At 37.6% G+C, this 27968-nt stretch overlaps 2 protein-coding genes across 2 annotated transcripts in view; both read right to left on the reverse strand.

The window, feature by feature from the left end:
* The window catches only part of LOC134750287 (uncharacterized), a 196504-nt gene that overhangs the window by 77903 nt on the left and 90633 nt on the right, over positions 1 to 27968 (reverse strand). The window lies entirely within an intron of this gene.
* LOC134749982 (uncharacterized protein K02A2.6-like) lies at positions 210 to 3682 on the reverse strand. The gene has a single exon (XM_063685018.1). It carries the CDS (start codon positions 3643 to 3645, stop codon positions 532 to 534), a length of 3114 nt encoding a protein of 1037 aa, XP_063541088.1. The 5' UTR covers positions 3646 to 3682; the 3' UTR covers positions 210 to 531.

Genomic DNA, 27968 nt, shown 5'->3' on the forward strand with positions numbered 1-27968 from the left:
GTTATTACTATCGGTTTCTTTGCTAGGTAAAATTAAATCGAGTTTACTACGTAAATCCCTACCGAACATGAGTTTTGCAGGTGTTTCGTTAGTGCTACAATGGACACTGTTGCGATATTCAAATAGAAAACTTAACAATCGCTCATTAATAGCCTCTGTTGACATTTTATTATCGCAACTTTGAACACATTTTATCTTTTTTTTTGAAATCTTAGCACATATTTCGGCCTGACCATTACTGCAGGGATGGTAAATTGGTGAATTTAAATATTTTATCCCATTTACTGCACAAAAATGTCTAAATAAATCACTATTTATTTTTGGGTCATTATCAGACACTATAGTTTTGGGAAGGCCGAATGTAGAAAATAGATATTTTAATTTTACAATTAACGATCTTGTCGAAACATCTTTACTCATGTGTAAACACTCCAACCATTTGCTGAATGCATCTACCACGACCAAGTACATCCTTTGCCCGACCTGCACGTAGTCAATATGAAGACGTTCCCAGCATGCACGCGCGCGAGGCTACGAGAGGGGCGAGCGGGGTGGGGCGGTCCGCAGTTTACTGCATACGGTGCAATTTTGCACAATGCGTTCTATATCGGAGTCCAAACCTGGCCACCAAAGCTTACCGCGCGCAATACTTTTAGTTTTAACGATTCCTAAGTGTCCCCTATGCAATTCCTCTAACACGCGTGCCCTATGGGCCGGAGGGACAACTATTCGATGACCGCGTAAAATACAACCCTTTTCGATTTCTAAATCAGTTTTACATCTAAAATATGGTTGAATATTTTTACATTTAATTTTACGCGGCCACCCGTTTTTAATGTACTTCATAACAATTTTCATTGTCTTGTCTAAGGCCGTTGCCGCCCGAATATCTTCAAACGATATTGGTAAGGTTTGCTCGTCTAAAAAGTTTAAATATGAACTACCTTCGTCAATATTTAACTCAGACGGATTTACTACTTTCGGCGGTGCCCTAGAGAAATAGTCAGCCACAACATTTTTTTCACTAGTAATGTAACTAATGACGTAGTTGTAGGCTGATAAGTAAATAGCGTACCGTTGCAAACGCGAGGCAGCCATAACGGATATGCCATTTTTCTTGCCAAATATGGCAAGTAGGGGTCGATGGTCAGTTTTAAGTACAAATGGTTCACTTCGTCCGTAAAGGTACTGGTGGAAATGTTTTACTCCGTACACTATGGCTGCGGCTTCCTTGTGGACCTGGCTGTAGTTTTTCTCGCTAGACGTAAGTGCCCGGGAGGCGAAAGCCAGGGGTCGCTCGTGACCTTCCGGGCCAAGCGATATCACGGCCCCCAGACCGGCGGGTCCAGCGTCAACACTCAAGACCAGTCGCGCTTCCGGATCAAAATGAGTTAGGACTCGGCCTGAAGCCATCTCACGTTTAATCGCGATGAATGCCTTCTCCTGCTCGGGTCCCCATCTCCACACAGCGTCGACCTTAAGTAATTCGTGCAACGGATTAAGTACACTTGAGGCGCGCGGTATAAATTTCCGATAATAATTAATAAACCCTAAAAACCGCTTAACATCCAAAACATTACATGGGCGCGGGGCATTAACTATTGCCTCAATCTTTTTGGGGCAAGTTCGAAGGCCGTTTTTGTCAATAACGTAACCTAAATATGTGACGCTCGATTTAAAGAACTCGCACTTATCTTTTTGTAATTTTAAACCGGCGTCTTTAATTCGAAACAAAACTTCGCGCAACCTTTCCAAATGAGTCGCCTTATCCGGGCCTGTGATACACACATCATCCAGCCAGATGCTCACTCCGTCTATACCTACCAGCAGGGTCTCCATTGTTCTCTGAAATATAGCCGGCGCATTGGCCAGACCATATACGAGCCTGGTATATTGGAACAATCCTCGAGTGGTGCTAATGGTAGTGAGCTCGCGGGACTCGTCACTCAATACGAATTGGTTATACGCATTGCTCAAATCCAGCTTTGTATAACGTTCGCCGCCTCCTAATTTCGCAAATACTTCTTCTATACGCGGCATAGGATATTTGTCAATAACCAAGTCTTTGTTTAGCGTTACCGAATAATCGCCTGCAATTTTAATTTTCCCGTTCTCCTTCAAAACCGGGACAATTGGAGTCGCGTACTTGGAAAAGTTCACCGGTACTAATATACCTAAACCAACAAGACGTTCGAGTTCCTCATCAACTCTGTGCTTAAGGGCAAAGGGAACTGGTCGGGGTTTAAAAAAACCTGGTACAACATTTTCCTTAAGGCGCAGTGATATTTTAAATTTATTAAAATTTCCTAATCCCTCGCTGAACAAATCGGCATAAGAATGTAATAATTGTCGAATCTCCCCGGCGTAATGGTCAATGGCTATACTATTATTATTATAATTTTCCTCAGTGGTAAATTTAATGCCGAATTTAGCCATAAAATCACGGCCAATTAAGGGCGGACCTCCTTTAGGTATGACATATATCTTAAGAACGTCTTTAATTGAATTGTACTCAGCATTTACTAACAATACACCCATTGGCGTCATTTTATGCCCGTTATAAACACATAATTTAATGTTGCACTCGTGTAACTGAATATGAGAAAAATATTCTTTATAACTTTTATCGGAAATCACACTTATTCCAGAACCCGAGTCTAATTCCATATAGAATCTGTCGCCGTTGATTAATACAGTTAAAATAATCGGATCGTAATGTTCATACCTTAAATTGTACAGCGCGCACTCCTCACAGTCCTCGCAAGAAGTTTCCAATTCTCCTTCCTGTGCTTGGATATTGTGAAATCTTAGTTTGCATACTTTCTTTAAGTGTCCCTTAACACCACACTTGCCGCACTTATAACCTTTATAACGACACGTTTCCGCACTGTGGTTCTTCATACCGCAAATATTACACCTATTTACGTGATCACGTTCATGCCAATTGGAACCCGATGCGATATCCGCCGTAGCACGACCGGCGCCGGCGCCAACTCCGCCACCGCGGCTGGCGCGGCCACGGGCGCCGCCGCGCCCAGTGCTCGCCGCGCTCGCCGCACGGAAAACCGGCTCCTCCTTTATCGGCACGTTGCCGATACTGCCAGTCTCGCCTACCATCGCCTGGGCTTGCCTAGCACTAGCCGCTTGCTCTGCGACCTCCAACGCCTTGGCGAACGTAAGGGTCGCCGCGTCTTGCTCAAACAGCTTGTCGCGCTCGGGGCCGGAACCCAGACCGAGGACGAAACGGTCCGTCAGCACCGTCTCCAGGGCGCTGCCTAGGTCGCAATAACTTGCCAACCCGCGTAGCCGAGCCGCCCAGTCTCCTAAAGACTCGTCTGGCTTTTTCGTCGCACTGTAGAACTTCGCCTTATTGGCAAACGAACACTTTTTTAGTTTAAAATGTTTATCTAAAACAGCAATAAGTTCGTCATACGTATGCACTTCTAAATCACGAGGGTACACGAGATTACGTGCCAAGCGATACGAATCGTCCGAAAGATGCGTTATTAACACTGCACATTTGTTATCGGCTGTAATACTATTAGCATTTACTTTGAAAAACTGAGTTAGTTTGCCCTTAAAAATAGACCACTCTCCGGATTTGTAGTCGAAATTAGGCAAAGAACCGAGATAAGACTGCGCCATATTTGGTTAAATGCGTGGGTACTCTCGCGTCGTCGCCAGTGAGGTGTTTAGTAAAACAACCGTTCGGACCAATGACTGGTTTATTGCTGAAGCATGCAGGTACAGCGTCAACAGTCAATACATATCAAAATTGAATAGGAACGTACAGCTTTATGAACTTCGTTGGCACGCAACTCATGCCAGATTTTGTTCAACAAGTTCCTCAAACAGTGTTTTAGTATGTAAGTGCTCGCCAGCTTTAGGCACGCGGCTTTATTCGCAAAGGACTCGGTAATCGCACTCCTTTATGGCGATAAGTAACACTACCCCATTTATAAGCTTTGACTATCTCCGCTATCTCTATTGACTGCTAAACGGTTCGGAACTTATGTGCGATTAATATCTACTAATCAGACTAGCTTTTCGGTGAAGGAAAACATCGTGACTAAATCTGCACATTATTATGAATTATTTAATTTAATTTAAATTATGTTTGCGAAGAAATTCTGATTTAAATATGGTGTCTAAACTATTGCCGAAAGCATCTTGTGAGAAGGCCCGTACCCAGAATTTGGTCTTAATATATAGGTCACTTAGGTATGTTGATAATGAGGTGTTTATACTTTGGCTGCAATATCATACTCACTTTGTAAGCAAGTAGAAATGCCCCACAAGTTAGGGTGACATAAGCTGACGGGCTGAGCCCAAACACTACCGGTGGCGATAAGTGACGACACGACCCAATTTCTAAGCTTTGACCTTTTGCGCTATCTCTGTCGATTGATAACTTTGTCTTGGAACCCATGACTAGTGAGAGGCCTCTGCCTTTAATTATGTCGATGATGAATATACTACGGCTAGCGAGTAGAACTACTTACTTTATAAGCAAGTAGAATGCCCCACAAGTTAAAGTGATGTAAGCTGACGGGTTAAGCCCAAACACTGCCGAGTCTGCCGACGTAGATAAGTGACGACATGACCTAATTTCTAAGCTTTGACTATCTGCGCTATCTATCGGATCTCGCGGCATTAATCGACAATTTGCAGTTGCACCCTCTTGGCCGCTCGGGTTATAGGACTTTTTGAGGATACAGTTTACATTTTAGGTATTACATATTTGCATTGATAAATTTCACTAGGGTGGCTATTAGCTAAATCTGGTACGAAATCTTATACCTACATCAAGAAAAAAATAATTTAGAAAATATTATTTTTAACACTTAATTTAACATCAAAAAAGGAAAGTAAATACAGTCCAAACCTTCTTGGCGCTCAATAGGCAAGTATAAAATAATAATTTAGGATGACTTATGCGTCAATGCGTGATCAATTCGTTTTTTATGACGAGTGATCATCAGTGATCACATGATGCTAATATTCTATAGAAAACGAAACGCCTCGGCCCTGAACCCGTACCGTTCTACAGTGAGTCATCCTTGATTTCTCAACATTCTGCGAGATGATACCCCGAAATTGTTAAAAAGAATGCAAATTTCGTACATTTAATAAGACAGTATATTCCCCAAAGTTGTCTATAGACAGCCATTTATTTGAGGTATAAACAATTAATTTTATAGACTTACACAACGAAGCAGTAACCGCTATTCAACACTGATGTTGTAAATAATTTAAACAGTAGACAACACCATACTAAAGTTGTAAACGAATGAAAATATCTAAAATTAACTAACACAAACTTAGACTAAAATTCGCAAACCCGCGGGCAAAGTGTAATGGCCGCTGTCTTATAAACAAAACCAATCAACTTCTCGTAAACGACTAGGAGCAATCAAACACGTAACTAATTAAACGAACTTCTAGCAAAAGAGTAAAGTAACGTGGACGGAGTAACAGTTACAAACATGCAACGATACGGTGGGAGTTCACTACTATTACTTGTAGCCTTACCACTACTACCTTAGCAGTGTTAAACTGACATATTCGATAACGTCGGTTAGTGTTTCTACGCATACTTATAGAAAGTAAGTTACGCACACGCTCGCGTATATGTCAGTATCGAACTGGTGGTTGTGGTGAAGCGCGCAAAACGTGCAGATGCCGATTGCCAAAATGTAAAAACTTCATCCGTTGCCTTAATTGACGCGACCATGCGACTAAGTGACGAACTGTCACTTTTAAACAAAGAAACTGAAACGCAGTTGTGCTACCTATCGAAACTGTGCTAACAAAAAAAAACACGACTGTGCCCGCGTTATCCTCATGTATCCAGTGATCCCGAAGTTAAAGCCAAGGGATCTATCTTCGGATGTGTGCGCGGATGTTGTGAGTGTTGCGTGTCGGACCATTGGCAATAATTAACATATATGTGTAGTGGGTGGTTTGAAAATGTGATGTCTACCCCAAACTTTAAATACACTTTTCGTCGGGTAGTCACACAAATCTCTGTTTTGACATTTTGCTGGGATGTCAGTTAGCCGCGACCACGACCAGTGAAACCTATGTCGAAACGTCGGTAAATAAAGGTAACAAAATACATTCGCGATAGACCCCGATTGTAAATGTGATTTAATATATATCCTTATGTATGTTCAAAGTCAGCTGGTCGGATTCAGAACAATGTGCTTGATAAGCTTCCAGGGGAAATGTCGCCGAGTTGTCACAAGCTACTAATATGCTCTAATCGAAACTGTTACTCTGGTTCCGTTTATTTACTCGTATGCTTCTATCAGAACACCATGCAAGTGCAGCTCTGCTAACAGCGTTGAATTACATGTACAAGTAATTAGAAACAAACGTACCACAACAACGTGTTTTGATACCGTAGAATGATAATTGATAACAACAAACACTGTTGTTTTCACAAACACTTATTAAACCCACCCCGACCCGACTAGCGACCCGGCCCGGCTTCGCACGGTTTAACAAATTATCTAAATCTTGCTCAAGAATCACTCTATTGATAGGTGAAAACCGCATAAAAATCCGTTCAGTAGTTTTTAAGTTTATAGCGAACGTACAGACAGACAGGCGGCGGGGGACTGTTTTTTTATAAGGTGTAGTACCTACTATAGTATAATAAAATTATTAGCCTCTGCCCGCGACTTCGGTCGTCAAAAACTATCAACCCAATTTATCACATCATTTTAAATAAATTACCTATTTGGTCAATTTACTATATATCTACCACCGAGTGCAATAAGAATAAGAACTAGCCATACAAATCAACCCGTTTGTTTTGCTTTTAAGCGTAGTAAAAAATATATTTTACATTTTAAAGCACAATGTATCGTTATAGTACTCCCTTTTACGAACATAAATCTGTCACAATTCGCCTTAACAAAAGCAACTTAAACTATGATTAATCGTATTCTCACACATTACGGAAGGAAATATAAATTTGAATTAAACGTAGATTTACTTGCGCATCAGTACGTTGCAAAATCAATTTATACAGACCTATTTTTGTAACACACGCGTTACCCCCGTCAAGGGAGTACTACTTTTTACCCCTAAAACCCTTCTGTCTGTATTTACCGCTGGCGAGCAGACGCTATTTTAAATGGCTTGTCTATTTTAAGGCTTTTCAAAGCAACTTAATATTATATTCTTAATATTACCTTAGTATTTTGTTCAACCTGTAACGGTCACATTCCGCGCTCACATTCGGTCAGTTATATATATAAATACCATAAGTAACTGTCGGTGTAATAAATATCCCATAAACCTCTCAAATTATATCAAACTTTATTTCATTACTCTAATAAAATGTCCTTACAGGTAAAATTCGGAAAATCTACGAGTAAGCCATGTTTAATTTATCTTAAGTGTTTGCCTTCGGGGTTTGTTGCTTCATCTCATTACCAACGAAAACGTTTCACGTTTCAATAAAAAAAAAACGGTTTACCAAATTATTGTGAGATCAAAAAGCAGTGAGGTGCATTTAAACATAAAATTATTTTTCGTAAGAAGTTTAATTTTTTATTCCTTTAGAGCTCTCTGCGTTTTATTGAGTTTTATAATTTTTTTTTGTTAGTAGTGGTGGTGTAGTGTTGTATTGTGTTTACGATTAAGTAATATAAATCTTTTAGAATTTTAGACACAGCAAATATATGTATAAAAAAAATATTTGTTATGATGGCAATAAAAATAAACAATATAAAAATGTCAACTGTCTACTTATTACAGCTTAAGAGATACAGCCCGCTGACTGTCATACGGACAGACGAACAAGGAAGGCTTAGTAAAAGAGTCCCGTTGGCATCCTTGAATTGAAACCCTACATTTTTCCAAACAAAGGATCAACGATATACGGGTACGGCGAAAACAATTTAGTTTTTATTTATCTACTTGCTGAGAGGTAGTCGGACAATAAAGCGAAATTAGGAAAGTAATAAACAAAGTTGCCAGATCACGGGATGCCGATAGTGATGTGCCGATGAAAATCTCCCGATCCCGTTTTTGAAATTGTTCTTTTATATATTCTAATATTTGTGGCGGTATGTTGGCGCACAGGTTCGCTAAGTGTAACACGGAGGTCAAAATTACTGTATTCCGTGCGTATTCCAATGTTTTTATAATAGCGGCCTGTGGACTAATTTTAAGCAGAAATCCTTTGACTCTCTGAGGGTCCAGTATAACAACATTTTCAGGGCCCTGGTGTGGCTCCCGCGATACTGTAGTGGCATGTTTGCGGACGCGCACGTAGATAATTTTTATGCCATTATGCGAAAAAATATAGCATCACTGGTACACCGCATACGTGGGAGCTCCAACGGGATCCTGAAAATGATAGCCAACAGGTTATATTCTGTTATTTTGGGACGATATATCGAATTGCATGTTCACAAACATGCAGTTCGGTAGATCGGCCACAATAATTTGTAATTTATTAGTATGAAATTTAGTGTAGGTACTGTTCTGTAACATAACATAGCCTGTAAGTTAATACTAACAACTATGGACTGTAACTGTCTGAAAATAAATATTTTTTTCTTTTTTATTTACATTTACAAACACTATTTGTATACATTTTTGCGGGGATATTTCTTATAATCAATCTCCTATTAAATTTCTAGGTAACTGACCATGTCGAGAACATCATTCGCATAAACATATTTAAAAAAAAATTCGCAGAATGCAGATTGACCCAACCTTTCTGATAGCAAGTGACGACAAAGTCTAAGATTAAGTCAAGCCTTAATGTACATACCATTTTGTAAATATTTTGCATGTTGATGTTGTGTCTACTGTTGCGTTTATAAGATCTGATTGTTACGTATTCAAGCAAAATTTGCTTGAATACGTATTAATGAATATTTTCTCTTCTATTCTATTCTAAGTTCACTGTATCAATATCAGCTTGTTCACTTGCTGCTTGCATTTTGTCGTTAGGAAACTTTTCAAGTAGCACTTTAATTTATTTAACCAATAAGCAAAGGCATTGTTTAGGGCACCACATCTACGGGGGTACCAAAATTTCAAGAATCGATAGGATTCGATGGATGTCTCCGGAAATAAGGGGGCACTGTGGTCTAGAAAATCATATTAATCTGGAAAGGAATTGAGGCGCATCACTACGGGCCACGACGATGATTGCCCTACATTACGAATAGCTGCCATTGCTGATACTTATCGGCCCTATTGATTTTACTAAGTGGTAGTTTCACAAACTACTTGGATGATTGCGAATAATGAAGAGGTTAGCGTCGTGTCAGGGTCGCTGTGTAATGGTAATGAAATTAAATACGCCAGTCAAGTAAAATACCCTGTGAAATCCCCGTATGAAAACGACAATTCGATTAAGCAAGGGTTCATTTAAAAAAAATTAGTTTGCCCGAGTTTTCGCGGTAGCCCGGTGGGTACTAAATTGTAAAGCAATGATGCGATTTAATTTTTAAACCAGAGGCTAACGAGGCGGGAAAAGCGATCCATCTAATAGGTTTTATTGTTGGTATGATTAGATTTTTGAGTGTTTTTTTTTTTTTAATAAGAAGTACAATATGTATAAGTTTTATAACATACATTAATTGGTGTGTGTGAAGTCCCCAATTGTGCAGTGGGACGTCAGTATATATATATATATATGGTCGTGATGATGATACAATCATTGTTTACATGATATATATAGTCTAATTTCATGAATTTTCGAGTGAATGCCTGCAAACAATAGTAGTAGCAGTATAATATATTTTCTGCCGCTACTGTAATCATAAACTGTTGAAAAGATCATTACGAAGCAATGAGGGTTTGTTTACATTATTCGCACATTATATTGATTACCCCTATATGAATATTATGTAAGCATTATACGTTACAATTAAAATGTTTGAAAACATTATTATTATTATTATTGGGGCGTTGTGGGCCTTTGAGTGTCACGTCGACCAAACAGTGATCTATTTTGACGGCCCTTTAAAGCTCATTACTAATGCCCGTTGAATCCAGAAAATTCCAGATTCTTTGGGCCGTAATGTTCTGTACCTCATAGGGTTGCAGTACGTGCCGCCCTAAGTAGGTACTTCTTTTTGACATTAGTGGTCCACAGGAACAGAGAATGTGCATTTGAAAACATTAACCTGATTACAGTATTTTTCGTAATAAATCTTCCTCTTCTTTAAAAGTAGATTAAAAAAGCAGCGTGTCGTAAAAACGAATCGTTTGAAACCTAATTATCAAAATTAGCTCATGCATCAAAACATGCGATACACACGATACAACTTACCTACCTACCTAAATAAATACATATATAGATTGCTAAAATCATGACCCTTTCCGCGGTCGGGTATACAGGCCTTCACAACAGTTGCCAGAACGTACCTTTTAGGTTTTATTATTCTGAGACTGGCGCCATATTGCCCAGAAGGCGTCTACAGACACGTTTACAGAAAATTTAGGAGCAGAAGGCCTACCGCAAACACCGAAGTTCCCAAATTGCGGGCATCTTTCTCTTTTACTCCAATCAAGGGGTTATTATTAGTGACAGAGAAAGATTCCCGAATTTGCTTACTTCGGTGTCAGCAGTAGGCCCCCTGCAGTAACAGACAGTTGATAAGAAATTGTAGTATTATTTCGCAGTGTGTTAGTACTAAGTGCAATTTGGCTTATACATATATATATGCCTACTTAACCTCCTAAGGCCCAGCCATATAAAGGAAAAATTCAAAATTTGCCATTGAAATTTGAACCTATAGTGTAGGAAATAGAGTTGATATTGCGTTGTTGAAAAATTTAACGAAACAAAGCAAAAGCGACTGTTCCACTTGAATAGGATTTAAATTTCATCGAACTGAAGAGGTACTAATAGGTAGGACCTTGGGCCTTAGGAGGATAAATATACCGGCTCATACCGATGACTTATACTTACAATTCGACATCTCTACAGTGAATGCAATTAAGTAATTCATATTACAAAACTACTAAGTACTACGTACACACTTTTTAAGTAGATACTCGTTAGATTATTTAAAACCGGGTCACTCACGCATTATTAAGTCGAATAGCTCGACATGTTCGACTACATGTTTGCTATTCTACTTAATAATACGTGAGTGACCCGGTTCAAAATAATCTAATATGTCTGAGTCTCACGGGAGTTTTATAGATACTCGTTGTTGAGTTTCAAATTTGATATTTTTGTTTAAGGTAGGTTTTTTCTTAATACTTTTAAATGTAGGTACTTGTGAAAACGCTGTAAACCCTTCCAAGCTACCTATCCCTTGCCAACGCGCACAAAGCCGTATCGCCGTCTCGTTGTACGGCACTTGTATGAGGCGCCATCTTGGCTAATTTAGTTCCCGAATAGATGCTTGACTAACAGCATCGTCTTTAATTTGAATAAATCAAAATGTGTGAAAACTAGCAAAAACTGTTGAACTGGAGTGAAAGTGATACACGTGATTGACGCTGAAGTTTTGGTGAAAGTTTTATGAAGTACTGGCCAGCCGAAGAGACACACAACGAGCTCCAAAGGTATGTGCGCAAGCATTTCTTCTAATACCCTTAATTCTAAGCGTCAAACAAATACTTGTCGTTAATTTCAGATACAGTCCACTTTATATTCAATTTCCGTTCTGGTGTCTTGAGGGTTCCCATACATACTTTACTGCGTCTTTTTATTCCGCACAAATATTGGTTTAAAGGCACTACCACTCGTAAATACAACCACGTTTAATGCTATTCATACGATTTCCTTAAAAAATATTTGTTGTAGTTAGGGTAACTATGTGTTCTTTGTTATCCTATGTCTTGTAAAAATAGACAAAATAAATAGACTACCCAAGCTATTGTCGGAGTTGACGTGAGAAAAGTGCCTGTGACAGACGGCTTGAGTGATCTTTAAGTGGTTTCACGAAAATGTACTTACAGAGACTGAAAAATAAACATTGCCAGTATTAATTGTATATTAATTATTATTTACAATGACGGGACTTAATCGCGTAAAATAAGTTTTATTATTAAGTTTTTAATAATAATGAGTAAAAATCGTGAAAGTTTAAATCAGTGTTTCATTGTATATGTTACCGTAAAAACCCATTATCCCTACTTAAAACAAATTTCCGCAATGTGCCCGGGTAAAACTAGTTTTAACTGGGATTTTTCGGTCAAAACTAGTTTTCACAGTGCCTCGGTAAAAACTAGTTTTCATTAGTTATTCAAAATTAGTTTCAATTAAATTTGGGATATTTTTAATTAACTAGTTTTATTTTTAAAAAAAGTAGGAAAATTATCGATTTGTGATTGAAAAAAGACAAAAGTATTTCAAGCGCAGTCTCTTCAAATCAAGTCATACCCTCTGAAAAAGTCACAAATTCTAAACAACACTGAAAATAACCATGGGTTCCTAAAATTGTTGCGGTGCCTCCGACTTTTAGATTTCAAAACCCTGTTCAATCAAATCCATCCCCCAAATTAAGAGGGTCCTACGTCAGTTGAAATCGAATTATTTAAAATTTTGATTGTAAAGGTAAACAATGCCAAAATTTCCTGCTCTGAATAAAGGTCACAGTTCAATGAGTTATACATATTAAATGCTTTGAATGAATTGGGTTTATTTTTGTTCATCCCGTTAATGAGCATGGAGTGTTTCATATATAAATTGTTTTTGAGGTCTACCTAGACTTGCCTAAGAATAGAATAGAATAGAATAGAATGAGATTTTATAAGGACCGACTGACTTCCTCCAGGGCCTGAATTCTGTTTATAAACATGCAATGCAATATTAAAGATATCAAGCTCGTATACATTTGGATATTTGCGTTAGCGAAATCAGGCGCACTTTATTATTAAGGGGCATTGGGGTAATTTCAAGAGCAAGGTAATTTTAAAAATTGCTAAAATCTACTAAACCCGAAGCACTTCATACTTTGGCAACACTAAACTTGTGCTTGCTATTTTATACTCCAAATGGAGGACTCAGTTGTGTTTTTAGGCAACGACTTCGTATTCTTAGATTGTCCAATAGGGTAGCTGACACATGTTGAATTTTATAAATAAATCTAGTTAAACAGATAGAAAATGAGCAATTTATATCACAATAAATGGGAAACTTAAGTAACAAATATATGGAAATAATAAAAATATGCAAGACCTCAGTTTCGAAAAAAACTTTTTTTTAAACTTTCAAATAGGAAAACAATAACGGTACTATTCGATTCCTTACGTTTTACTTAAAAAATATTGTACAGCAACAATATACATATGTCAAAGCGACATTTTCACCGATATAATCGCAATTGCCTTGTTTTCCATACATCGAAACGGCTTCTAAGCAAAGTGACACACAGTGACGTCACGATGTGTTGCCATTTGTGTTAGAGCGTTTGCTCAGTAAAAAAAGTGGCGATGCCAGACTTTGACCATCATTTGTGACTTTTGTATTGCTTTAAGACAATGGGTCCCATACAGACATTTGATCCTCAAAACAAACCTGATCGACTGATACCATAAAAAAAATTGTCAACTACCCTATTAGAAATGAAATAATTAACAAAGAACGAAAAAATACCGGTTTCATTCCCATACAAAAAATACCGGTATCCGATCCCTGGTCCGGCGGACTGATAATCAGTGGGCCCCTTAAGAGAATCCCGTAATACGGTCGATCACTGACCTAGATTTCTTTCAAAAGATCGGTGGTGACTCTCCAAGTGTTTCATCGCGCGATTGAACTTCCTTCATAAATCATTCAATACGGAGAAGTGCATCAAATTGTTTCAGTTTTTATTAGTTTGCCGTCCTGGTTTCCGAGTAAAGTTATATTTGATGCGCGGTTCAACGTCTTAGCTAGGTACTTCAACTTATTAAGCTTAGCTTCATGTGCAATACTTTTATGAAACAGAAGTTATATTTTTACCCAACCAATTAAGCCTTAAATTTACCAATTAAGTAGGAAGGTAAATTTGTATAAACGTGGGCGTAAAGTGTACTTATATTTTGGGGCGCTAAGAGGGAAGTAGTATTTCATAGATTTTTACATGTAAGTGTGATTATAGTTACATATACATTATTATGCTCTTTATTAAACACAGTACCTATTTTTTACTTACTGAATTTTTAACCCGTGTATAAATATTTTTCTAAGGCGCGAAGAGTAAATAAAGAGACAAGATAACCTACCTTCTTCTACAACTAGTACATACATAATGTTGATTTCGGAAACTAAATCTAACGTGGCTAAACCAATTTAATAAACTTGTTCTAACATCAATAATAGCAATTATAAGTATAATATGAACATTTTCCAAAACCGAAACAGATCCAAAGTTGTACCTGAAATTGTAAAACCAATATTTCTCCAGGCCTAGTTTGAAATTCGAGATTAGCTCGAGAAATACATAATATTACAGAATTACTTGGATAGTTGGATACATGCCGCAGGCCTCAGTAAGCACGTCTGATAAGTGGGTTAGGTACTTGATTAAATATAGTAATTGTAATTTAGAGAAACATCACATGGCTATTATACGGGTGTAAACAATTTTGATGATAAACAGTTTTCACAAGCTTTTATTTCATTTACAATATTTGTTTAAGTTGATATTTAAATGGTTGGTTGGTTGTTAATACTGTTAATTCGTAGTGACGCGTTGATAACGTGGATACAATTTTAATAGACTTTGATAAAGAAAAATGTTATTTATAATTAAAAAAAGCCTTTAACCCGACTAGTTATTTAAAGGTTTTTATACAATTTGCTTGTTCGTATATATAGGGGCAAGAAAAGTTCACGTCAGTGTCCTTTGGGAAATATTACTGATTGGGCTGAAAGAAAGTGGAATATCTTGAAGAAAATAAAAGCTGTAAATATAGGAAATACCTAAAAGGATATAACCAGTAACACCTAATAATGTACCTTCAAAGTTGATAATAAAAATTGAATTACAGTTACTTTTACAAAAAAAATCAAAACGAAATAAATTTTTAAAACGTACAATCGGCTGCAGATAAGTAAAACAATACAAAACTGTAAACCTCAGTTAAATACCCCTGTATTTACACAGCAACATCGCCCATAAGCTCTGCTGTATTGCAATATGCAGCATTATGATTCGCATTTCGTTGCCAACAATACACTGTTTGCAGACTCGCGACCCCATTTACGGCCCACATGCACTAAAAGTACTTTACGATGAGACAAATGTGCTCCTGAGACATTTCTCTTTACAAAAACCTTATTTAAAGGGCAAACTTTGTTACTGCGAACGTACGTTCTAGTTTACTAAGAAGAAGCAGCTCGTGTTATGTTTCTGAACAGTAAAATATTAAAATTAACTCCTATTTATTACAACCGCAGGAAAAAACCTGACGGCGCGTGCCGTGACCAAGAGTACAGCCTTCTGTATCTGATCCTTTGATCAAGCCATCTAGCCTCTTGGGATATTATAGTGGTCGATAATCTTTCCTTGTTTAATCTTATACCGGGTGGGCCCCGTAATACGAGCAAATAATTAAAACATATATATATTGGAAAGGTACTCCTCCAACGATAAAACTTTTATTTAACAACTTTTTAAAATTACCAAACGATTAGACTTCCTATTTTTCATAAAAATTGGTTATTATCTTCAATAAACGTTGTTATCATTATAATTGACGTTGCTTTTGTCACGCTTTAAACAACAAAATTCGCAATACATTGCGTCTTAGAATAATTTTAAAGTGTAAGTAAGTACTAAATTTCAAAACGCTATTTAGGTATCCTTGCCTCCCGCTTGAACCACATATGAGATAACACCCTTGTAACTCAGCCCTAATTAAGGGAATTTATCAACTTGCAGCGCCATCTATCGCGCCACTCAAGTACTAATGTCGCCCGGTTGCTAGCGCTCGGCTGCTTTCTCGTCAGTACGCTTTTGTAACTCAGCCGAGCAACACGTTTACAAAGCAAGTTTAAAGAAGATCGAGAAATTTCAAATCGTGAAAATGTTTTGAATACCTTCGACTTCGTGACATTCCGCTCGGTGCCCATGGCCCAGCGACGAGACGCAGTGACCTTCCTATAGGCACCGTCATAAAAAAATACACGGGTAAGTACTTATGCCTCATGGCGTCGTCCTGTGGGACGTGGAAGAATTTTGAATACCTCCGACTTCGTGAAATTCCGCTCGGTGCCCATGGCCCAGCGACGAGACGCAGTGACCTTACTACAGGCACCGTCACAAAAAGTACACCGGTACTTATGCCTCATGGTTTCGTCCTCTGGGACGACAAGCGTCGCCCCGTGAGACGACATGGCGTCGTCTCGTGAGACGACATGGTGTCGTCTCGTGAGACGACATGGTGTCGTCCCGTGAGACGACATGGCGTCGTCCCGTGGGACGACATGACGTCTCCCCGTGAGACGACATGACGTCGCCCCGTGAGACGACAAGCGTCGTCCCGTGAGACGACATGGCATCCCTGACATTCATCATTCCGATGACATTCCGCTCGGTGCCCGTGGCCCAGCGACGAGACGCAGTGACCTTACTACAGGCACCGTCATAAAAAGTACACTGGTACTTATGCCTCTGGGACGACATGGCGTCGTCCCGTGAGACGACATGGCGTCGTCCCGTGAGACAACATGGCGTCGTCCCGTGAGACGACATGGCGTCGTCCCGTGAGACGACTTGGCATCCCTGTGGAACGCCAAGCGTCGTCCGGTAAAACGACAAGGCGTCGTCCTGATGAGTTGCGTCATCCTGTGGAAAGATATCGCGTCATCCCGTGGTATCGTCCCGTGAGAAGATATTGCGTCGCCCCGTAGAACTAGATTCCGTTGTTCGATAAGACGACATTTTGTCGTATCGTGAGACCCTAACGTGTCGTCCTATGAGACGGCATCGTATCGTCCTCTGAAATGACAATGAAATGACGTTGTCTTGTTAGACAAACAACCGTTGTCTCATGGTCTACCATTAATACGGTGGTGGACGTCTTATTGGTCGCATTATTGTTCGATGTCTGCTTGGTCGGACTCACATTTTTTTTTAAAGATCTGCATGGTCCTGATATTACCCATGTGCGACCCGGTTAGTCTACGTCATCGATCGAATTGTGTGCCACCTTTTAGGACGATGAGCAGCTGAATTTCAATTGGCGGGTTTGGCGCGAAATTGATAACGAAACGCAGTTACAGTAAATCTTGGTTGTGTACAAATGTTGGTCTTGGTCGATAACAAACAAGGAATTGTTTGCCGTGAACGAACCTAAAAAACTAACCTACCTATATACATTCTGAGGATCGTAACTGTATAACCAACTGCAAAATGGCAGTTAAGAAACTGTGCAGAGGGAAAAGCACAGAGTGAAAAACCTTGTGTTATACTTTGCCCAACTAGATCCTTTACCAAAACCCCTCCCCCCCTCCCCCTCCCTCCTTTACCCTTCGGGGGAAAAACGGTTCTATTTTTAAAAGTTGGAGAATAAATGTTGGTCACTTTGACGAGCCTACAGTTTAATTTATTGCTCCTGTTACATAATATAAATCTCTATTTTACAAACTGTAGGTATACCTGCATTTTAATTACCTAAGGTATACTGGTAAAACGCGCATAGCAGATTATCACACTAATAAATAGATATTGATTGATTGGCCGATTGCGGCAAGGAATCACATTCGTACTTTGTGATCCGTCAATGTCAATAAATTAGGCCCAAGTTTTTAGAAGTTCTGTGTTTTCTTTTTGTTTTTGGTTTAGATTCCTATAAGCAGGAAAAAAGTAAAATATTATAATATCAAGGGACACTATAATTATATAACTTTCGCGTTTTGAACACATATAAAATCGCATTTACAATCGGGTCTAACGCGAATTTATTTTGTTACCTCTATAAAGGTAACCTTTTTTTGATAATAAAGGATGACTCACGTTAGACCGGGCTGTGTCCGGGCCGGAGCTTCCGGCGCTTACTTTTCTATGACATGACAGGTATTCACGTGATGCTTTCCATAGAAAACGGAGCGCCGGAAGCTCCGGCCCGGACACGGCCCGGTCTAACGTAAGTCATCCTTAAAAGTAACAAAATAAATTCGCGTTACACCCGATTGTAAATGTGATTCACTATAATTATGTTAGTACATTTTCTAAATTTGGGAAAAGAAAATAACATAAAAGTGATTTGCAATTTTAACTATAAAACTCCCGTAAGACTAAAACATATTAAACTATTTTAAACCGGGTCACTCACGTATTATTAAGTCGAATCCGTGAATTTCGTATTATTAAGTTGAGTTCGTGAAGACGGTCCTCGTAAATTGGACCGAAACATGTCGAGCTATTCGACTTAATAATACGTGAGTGACCCGATTTAAAATAGTTTAAACATAAAAGTGGTCGATTACTCGATTGGTTGTCGGAATTACTAGAATAACTGGGCATTGCGTGCCCAACGACGCCGCATACTATTGTTATTTTTATAATGTAGCCTGTCGTGTCTTAGGCAAAGGGCTCCCCCAATTTCGTCACTTATCTTGGTTTAGTGATTTGTCTGGCTACGCCTTCAAGAAGGACTCCAGTTCATCCCGCTATCGCTGGCAGCAGTGTTAGCCAAACGTTAATTGCAATTAACCATTAACCAGTACAAATTGAACCGTTAAGATTCGGCCACTGGCTGGCAGGGTCTGCCAGATCCCCGATTCGAGTTTTCTGGCTCCCACTCCGAAGTGATTTTGCCCCAAAACTCATTCGGCATTCAGCAGACGTGTCCAGCCCAGTCCCATTTAACAGTCATATCTATATATACAGAAACCAACAAACTGTTCTTAAAATATAATTTTATTACTCTTTATCAATTAGCAAAGTTGGCTACTATATCCATTCGCTAGATATCTGTAGCTTTTAAGTGCGGATTTAGCTAAAAAAACGAACTTATAATTTTCATTTCTTATAGGATTAGGATTTTACCTCCACAGACCAAAGTTTAACTTAAAATTCACTGAGAATGGAACTGTCATTTTAGTTTAAGTGTTATGTTGTGTGCCACGACGATTATTTCACATATAAAACCTTATCTGTAGTCAAAAATTCTGCAGTGTTGCTCAAAGTGCGCTGACAGCTTATTTAAAATTTTAAATAAAGTTTTAAAGACTGTTTTCAAAAGTTTATATTATTATGTGTTTACGTAATTAGTTGAGGTTACAGGATATAATACCTTATACTTATATACCTCCTTAAGGTGCAGTAGGTTCAGAAAACGGAGTAATAAAAAGTCCAAGCGCTTTTGTGGATCACTAATACGGCTGCCATAAATTTATTTAGCAATCTTTAACGCCTTTCTCGAGACTGTATTGATTCGAATCCTGAGTTTAAATACGACTCGCTTTTTAGAAAAAAATCACTAAAAATTTGTAATAATTGCACAAAAGCTAAAAATATAAAAATTGCTTCTAAAAATCGGCAATATCCTGCTTAAGGGAACTTATCGATTACTTTTCATTTATTTAAACGTACAAAAAATTCAAAATAAAAGACATGATACCTATTCGCGCTCTCGGGTGCGCACTTCCATCTCGCTCACGCTTACGCTCAGTGAGAGTGACAGAAGAACAGGAAATTACTAGGCCTTAAGATTTTTAAAATCATTGGCTAGACCCCCTTACCATGTTTTCCTCGCCTCATTTCATATTTGTTTATTAATGTAGAATAAAGTAATATCAGTCGCGTAATGTTGGTACACTGGGTGCCGCGGTTTAATTTGTTCAGTTCATTTGTTCTGGCAAGTCTGACTTCGTGGTTACTGAATACTTGTTGAGTTTTCACTCAAAAGAAGGGTGATAGATGAGAAAAGTTGTCATGACGAAGTTTTTTTAGCTTATTTCTCAATACTTACTGTAAACGTCTTTGTTGTCAAGGTATCACTTTGAAAAATAAAGGTACATTATTGTTTAGGTAAATTGCTTAGTTTAGTTTTGGACTTTTGGTTCAACAAACATTATAGAAGTGACGTCACATCTGGTATTTTTTTAAAGGCAGAAAAAAGCTAAAATCTAATCTAAAATTAGTTGTAAATCCTATTAAATAATCAGAAGATTAAACCTTGAATAATAGATTGTAGGTCTTGATATTAAATATTACTAGTACCTATGTGTGCCAGCTTCAAAATATTAAAAAAATCGTCTGGTTTTTCGACCATATTTAATCATTCCGATTACAAGCACCTATCACTAAATCCCTGCCAATCTCCAGGTTTTTATTGGCTAGAAATTCCTTTAAAGCTTCAATACTTAATAAAGGTTTATGATGTCAACAACTATAAATCCCGTCAATAAAAATTGAGTAACAAAAGTTTCCAAACGTTTTCATAACCAATATAACACACTCTGAAGAAAAAAGAAATCTGGAGGGAGAAATTTCTTTGATACCACAAAATAAATAATAGTGTTAGGACCACAGAACTATATCAAGATAGAAGAAAAGAGTGTATGTACCTCGCGTGGCGAAACTACGACCCGATGGCTCAATTGCTCGCCGCGAACTTCAGTCTGCTCCCGATCGATGTCTGCTTGCGACGTCAGTTTTTAAAAACAAAATGGTTTCTTGCGCAATAATTAACTGTTCAAACACTACCAATAAAGTTGGAGCTGTTAATGGAGGTATTTCCTATCATTGGTAAGTACAATTTGTCCTTAAATATCTGTTATTGATTAAAAAACTATTTATTTTATTATTTTCATCAAAACAGTAGAGGGCGATTGTGTGCCAACGCAGCGCTAGCTTTCCATTGCGGCTTAAATTTGACGAGCCATTGGCGTGCGTTCAAAACCAGCGATGTAAAAATAAGCTATTTAAACTGTCGAGCACTGTCGAGTCACGTTCAAGGTCGATTTCACATTTTTTCTGTCAAAAGTAAGATTAGTGCTGTACATTGCGATTTTCTTACTCGATTATTAAAATCGATTTTGAAAACAGACGAAATGATAATTACGTTCTTATATTATTGTGCAGCTATATAATGTACGTAGTGCAAAGCAAATATTATTAACAAACAGGTTATGGTTACTTCTATATTGCAATTTTGTTTTAGTTTTCCGACTGATCCTAATATTAAAAACAAATGGATTGAAGCAACTGGTCGTAAAAAATGGTTTCCTACGCAAAATGTTACACACGGTCTCTACAAATTGCTGAACTCTTTCCTTCTATCTTGATATAGTTCTGTGATTTTTTCAGGCAACAAGGCCTATTTTACATATACCTTATAGACTAACATACATATAAATTTCATAAACTTAAAAACTAAACACTATTTTGGCAATAGAACGTCGTGGCTCCGTTGAATCGTCAACGTGAATTATCATTTTCTCTGTCGAAAATAATTATCATTTCTTCTGTCGGTTCTTATCGATATTTTAGAATCGATGCCGTGTTCTAATCGATCTGTGAATCGTTTCGCGCGGCTTATATTTCTCATCACTAAATTACGCTCGTGACGTCAAAGTACCTACGCAAAATGTTACACGCTCGGTCTCCCTATAATTTGCCGAGCTCTTTACTTCTATCTTGATATAGTTCTGTGGTTAGGACAATAAAAGAACTCACGCATTTGTCATAAAACCCACATGATATGAGCCGCTATTGAATCAGAGCCCTTCGCGATTATAGGGCCCACTGACTATCAGTCCGCCGGACGATATTCGGCGTGTCAGTTAGACAAAAAATTGACAGTTCCGAACAACTGACAGGCCGACATCGTCCGGCGGACTGATAGTCAGCTCAGTGGGCCCCTTTACTTAAACATAGTGCCTATGAAACAGTGTTTTAAATTACCTAATATTTGATTCGGTCCGAACCTGGTCCGAACTCATTGCTTCAGAAATGAATAAAATATGAGTTTACGGAAAAGAGATTATGATTTATGATTTACTGAATAATCTTTTCTGTTAGAAGTAGAACCAAAATATCGTTATATTTTTCTTCCTTCGTACATTTTATTTATCATAATTGGAATATTGCGCGAAGATCAGTCTCCTTAATAAAAGTTTTAAGGTGTCTAATATTTCGGTACTGATTTGTTTTATAAAACATATTTTACATCGTATTTAAATAGCGGCATTTTTAGAAAGAATTAAACTTTCAGATTATTATAAAATATTATCTACTTACATACATGAACCATTAGGGTATGAAGTGTTCCCGAAACTTCTTTATGGTGCTACTACTACACTGGAAGTAATATTATGTTATATACCTGCCGTGTGGGAGCACCACCATTATATCTTAAATTGATGCTTAAAGGATTTGCCACACTGGATGCGTTCTGCGGGCAGCGGTCAGGTCAAACTTCAGCTTCAAAGGTTGCTGTCAATGTTGTTCATACATAATGCGGGTTTGACCTGACCGGGTTCTTTGACTTATTGATCCTAGCTCTTATGTAAGCGAATTAAGAACTATGGGATATGGGACTTATCTTTGAGAACGTTGTCTACACCTGAAAAGGTAATGTTTCGCTGTAACTAAATATGTAATTGTATATTCCACCTGCAATGTAACCTGACTCATACATACAATAAAAAACTTTGAACTTTAAAATATTAGTGAACAAATTGTTTTCCCAGTTTATAAAACCTACGATATATTTGTACACATTAGGTATGCATGCAAAGTATTATATTTACAGCAAAGAATATAAATAGGTTGAAAGACTGGAACAATGTTAATCCAGTTGAACTAATTCCCTTGAACCCCGGCTTCATCTGACCCAGATGCCTTATTATTATGTCTATTTGATATCTCTTACCTGTACAAACAGATAATATAAACGTATGATATAAACTATAACTTATATAATAGTCCTTTGAATTTGGGTTCAACTGTTTCATGTTTTCCTGAGTCACTCTTTAAACCATGTTTTGGCTAAAATTCACCTTTGTGTATTTGTGGTTAGTAAGGTAGGGTTAAGCCTTTTCCATAATTGATCAACTACCTACTTAACATTTTCGAGGAGTAGAAAGTTTATTGGAAGAAATTGCTTATTTATGTACACAGGAGAAAAAAGCAACAAAAAATAGTTCGTCCCATTATCACCAATATTTTCTGATAATATCATATTAAATAATACGCCTTGATTCGATTATCCAGTAAAATAAATTTTCCAATAAGTATTTCTCAATAATGAAAGCATTATTACGTCGAATAATTTTCCGGGACATTCCAATTTAAATCACACTTATATCGCACTCACACAATATTGAAAATGGGAACGAATAAACACACTTCTGTTTGCACCCGCCATTGCCAGTTTGTTCGGCGTTAAAATGGGCCTGTCGATTCGAATTATAATTAAGAAGAGGATTATATTGCTGCAGGACGTATATTGTGAAATTATGAAGTGCCATTTTCGACACAGCAAAGCGTTTCAACGAGATAAGGCCTGACAAGTGGGATGGGACATGACAGTTAAGTGGGATGTTGTTCGTACTTAACTATAGTTTGTCAAAGGACTGTCTCATTTCAAACAAAGACAGAGAGTTTGTTGCCGGTCCCATATTGGGATACCCTCCTACAATTTAGGAGAGAATTAAATCTTCTCGGGTCCGTGGTGTAGGGTTGGAGCCGGCATCGTTTTTTATCGCGTATATATATATATCTTTACTTGAAAAATAATTATAGTGTATAACTAGCCTTATGAACCGATTTTGCATGTACAACCAGCCTTAAAGTTTGTAGTCTATGATTGTTCATTATTTTAGTATGTGGGTATTTTTGCATTTTGTAATTTTTCCTCAGTCACCCGTTGACCACGAACGCTGTAAAGAGTTCGAAACGTCGGGATGTATTATAAATTCAATATACGCGATATAATCCGTTTTCATAGTTTTATTTCATGAGTAACTATCGCGGTAACCGAAGACAATATTAAAGACAGAGAGAATCATACTATCTTTGTCTTACACTAATACTAGCACCCAAAAGAAAAGGATGAATATAGTTTTTTTGTTCTTATTTACTGACAAATTGGTTTGACCAACTATAGTACTCAACTAGTGCGTAGTCATTTATTCAAAATGTCAGTATCTACCGGTCATGTCAACGACTAACGGCATCTTTCGTCCTTTTATCGATGTAAATATTTTTTGTATTTTGCGAAATCTTTTCTTCTTTACATCGGTGACATTCGATGACTTTCATTTCGACATCTATTGTCAATAGTGTTTATTTTAGTACACAAGAAAAATATCCAAGTAACGATAAGACAAGCGTATGTGTATGTGAAGATGCAAACAGTTTGCTTGTGATTTGCTATTTGTCCGTTGAAAAATGTTACTTGTAGAAGTGTACAGTCGCAGATATATCGGAGCGGCCGACGTACTCAAAAACATCCGAAGACGTACTCTATGGCCTCGACAGTAGAGGCGTGTTCAGATATTTGTGAGCACCTTGACCGCTCCGTTATATCTGATGGCGACTGTACAGCCGGACATACGAAAATATTTTTCTCTAACTGAAACGGAGACACTACTCTCGCGCTTCACTCTCAATCAAAATTCACGCCCAAGAGAAATTTATATTCGAATATTTTTTTTTCCTTTCCCGAAATATTTTTTTTCTATTAAAACAATAAAGTAAGCTAAAAACATAATGACCTAAACTAAAAAACTTACAAATAATAAAATCTGACCTAGGTCTCGTATATATATATTTATTAGACCTGAAATTATGTTTGTGTTTGTCATTGTCACAGAAGTGAATTGAATCTCAAATTCTACGAGTAATTTACGAGTTTCCGTCGACATTATATAAAACTTAAAAGTACTTTCACTTAATTTTCTAAGGTAAAGTTAGTGGAACAAGGAAACAACAAAGCGAAAAAATATGTGTTTTCTTGTGTATTATAATATACGGCTCATAATTCTCAAAAACCACACAAAATATCAAAATAAAATTAAGAATTTCAAAATAAATCGCACAGTAATCCTCGATTACGTTATCCAAACACACCCGCCGAAATAATTATGAAGGCAAACAGGAATATTCCAGTACACATCAATCATCATACATACCTATAAGGTGTTCAGGGATAACATTGATCAACTCGTATGTCGATTTGTACTCGATATTCAAATTTAGTCTTTACTCCTAATACATAAAGTATAAATTTGAAGCGCTCGAGGTGCCTTTATATGGATTTGCTAGGGTTGTCACTTGACATGTTGACACAGGGCATGTAGTACATTGTAAAATTAGAATGTATTTTTATTACAAGACCATTAAATTTGATATAACGGAGATCAAAGCTGTGTAAAAAGTTATTATAATTTTCCTATATGCTAACTGTATAATATAATAATTATGTTTGTTTTGTTGATGTTGACTTAAACGTAGGTATATGTGGCTTTCCATTATGCTTCATACATAAGGACATTTAAATCAGAAAAGGATTATATACATTATGGACATGGAGTATAAGAAACCCTCGGGTCATTTGTGATTAAGATATTTCATATATCAAAAATATTACGAGATAGCCGAAGTAATTTTTTTTTTATGAAATAGGAGGCAAACGAGCAGACGGATCACCTGATGGTAAGCGATTACCGCCGCCCATGGACACCCGCAACACCAGAGGGGACACCCTAATAATTGCACCCTTTCTGCGATTTCCTTCCAATGCGGTATTTACCAAAAATAACTTTATTGAGACATATTTCTTTGGGAGTCTATTTGATAGATGTAGACAACCCTAATTAATGGAATTATATTTACTGGTGCGAACGAACGATGAATGCTGTTATGCTGTTGTCACTTTTTAACATCTCACGATGGAAAGAGATAGACGCTGTTATGTCGACAACAGCGATTGTCATGCCCGAAACTCGAATGTAACAATTTATTAACTTATACAAAGGGTTGGCAAAATCTATCGTACCTAACTTCACCGTTGGTGCCCAACTTCGCCCAAGTAAAACATTCGGTAACATAATAGTTTATCAAGAAATGTTCCATTGTATTCACAATAAATAGAGCTGCGTAAAATATGTTTTAAAGTAAAAAAAATATATATAAAAAAAACGTAACTTTGTACCCGTCCCCAATTTCACCTTATCATTTTTGTCCGTCTGTCTGTCACCAGACAGTTGACATTTTCACAGATGATGTATTTCTGTTGCCGCTATAACAACTAATACTATAAAGTACGGTACCCTCGGTGGGCAAGTCCGACTCGCACTTGTCCGGTTTATTATTATGATAACAATACTAAAACATTCCAAATGTGGAATTAAGTTTTAGGCCCGTGATACAAGTAATAGGGGAATTATGATTTAATGTGAGGTCGAAGTTATGTACTTAGGTATTAAAGGCGAATTCAGGATATTCCCATAGGTACAAGGTGCAGTCGGGTTGCAGTCCGTATGTACCGACCTTTAAATGCGGACTTTGTATGTAGTGCTTTAGCAGATGAAGTACATCGTATTTTGTTAGCAAATAAAACAGTGTAAAGAATATATTCCTTGACATAGTTTCACCAAATTTAGACCACGACATCCATTGTGCGTCGCAGTTAGTCTTTTATGGAGCTAGCAGTAAAAACTTTACTTTTATCGCTCTATTCAATTTAAGACGTAAATATAAAGGGATGAAGAAGTGGGATGAAGAGGAATTTGCACTGGAATATATTTTTATATTCCAGTGCAAATAACGAAGTCACAATATACAGGCTGTCCCTAGCCATTGGACTCAGCCGAAATGTACATTATGTGTTAGGGTATTTAGAACCAGTATACAAAGATCATAACAACCGGTGTAGCGGTTACGAAGAAATTAACAAATTACAATTTTTTACTTTGAAGCAGCCTGTATGTGTTAGTAGCTCCTGAGAAGTAACCCTACGTGGGATTTAAGGGTTTGCCCAATGGCTAAGGACATCCTGTAGAAATATAATTAGCAATCCGTTAACTGCCTAATGTTATACTACTGGCTCTGTCAGCTGTAACCTCGCGAGCTTAGCTTATGAAACTTAATAAATGTATGGTTCTGCCATTTTGATAAATTTAGGAAAAGTGAATAGACAAAGAACATTATCGAACCTGTTCACAAAATTTCACGACTCGGTTGAGAATTGCGACCCGTAGAGAACAACCGGACAAACGAAATCATTTGAACTGAACATCAGCTGAACGGGAGACCTTTGCTTATGCTCAGTCTGCTAAGGAGCTTCTAGGGCTCAAAAGACACAAAACCTGCGCAGTGACTAGAATACTGACTGGACACTGTACGTTAAACAAACACATGTTTCAAATTGGTAAGAAACAAGATGCGACATGCAGGTTCTGCCAGGAGTCAGAGGAGACTGCAATGCACATTCTCTGTTCCTGTGGACCACTAATGTCAAAAAGAAGTACCCACTCAGGGCGGCACGTACTGCAACCCTATGAGGTACAGAATAACAGAACATTACGGCCCAAAGAATCTGGAATTTTTTGGACTCAACGGGCATTGGTAATGAACTTTAAAGGGCCGTCACAATAAATCACTGATTGGTCGAAGTGACACTCAAAGGCCCGTATCAAGCCAATAATAATAAATAAAATTAATCATCGGTCAATGAGTATACAAATATTGCAATTTTTATATTCATTTACCCCCCGACGCAGAAAGAAGGGTGTTATAAGCTTGACCGCTAATGTGTGTTTGTCTGTCTGTGGCACCGTAGCTCTTAAAAGGGTAGACCGATTTGTGGTTGTAGTTTTTTATTTAAAAGGGTTTTTTATTTATTCACGTTTGTAACGTAACTGATTTTTGATTAATTTATTATTATACTTTAATTTATAACACGCACATTTCTACGTGAAGCGATTTAAATCAGCAAGAATTACAATCAGAATGAGAGACAGACTTTTTGCATTAAATCCAGTGATCTGCATAAAATATGTATAATATTATTCTACTATTCGGGCAAAGTCG

Source organism: Cydia strobilella, chromosome 19 (genome assembly GCF_947568885.1).
Source record: "Cydia strobilella chromosome 19, ilCydStro3.1, whole genome shotgun sequence".
NCBI lineage: Eukaryota > Metazoa > Arthropoda > Insecta > Lepidoptera > Tortricidae > Cydia > Cydia strobilella.

Coding starts and splice junctions, on each gene's coding strand:
- LOC134749982 (XM_063685018.1), bottom strand. CDS start 3,645: ATGGCGCAGTCTTATCTCGGTTCTTTGCCTAATTTCGACTACAAATCC.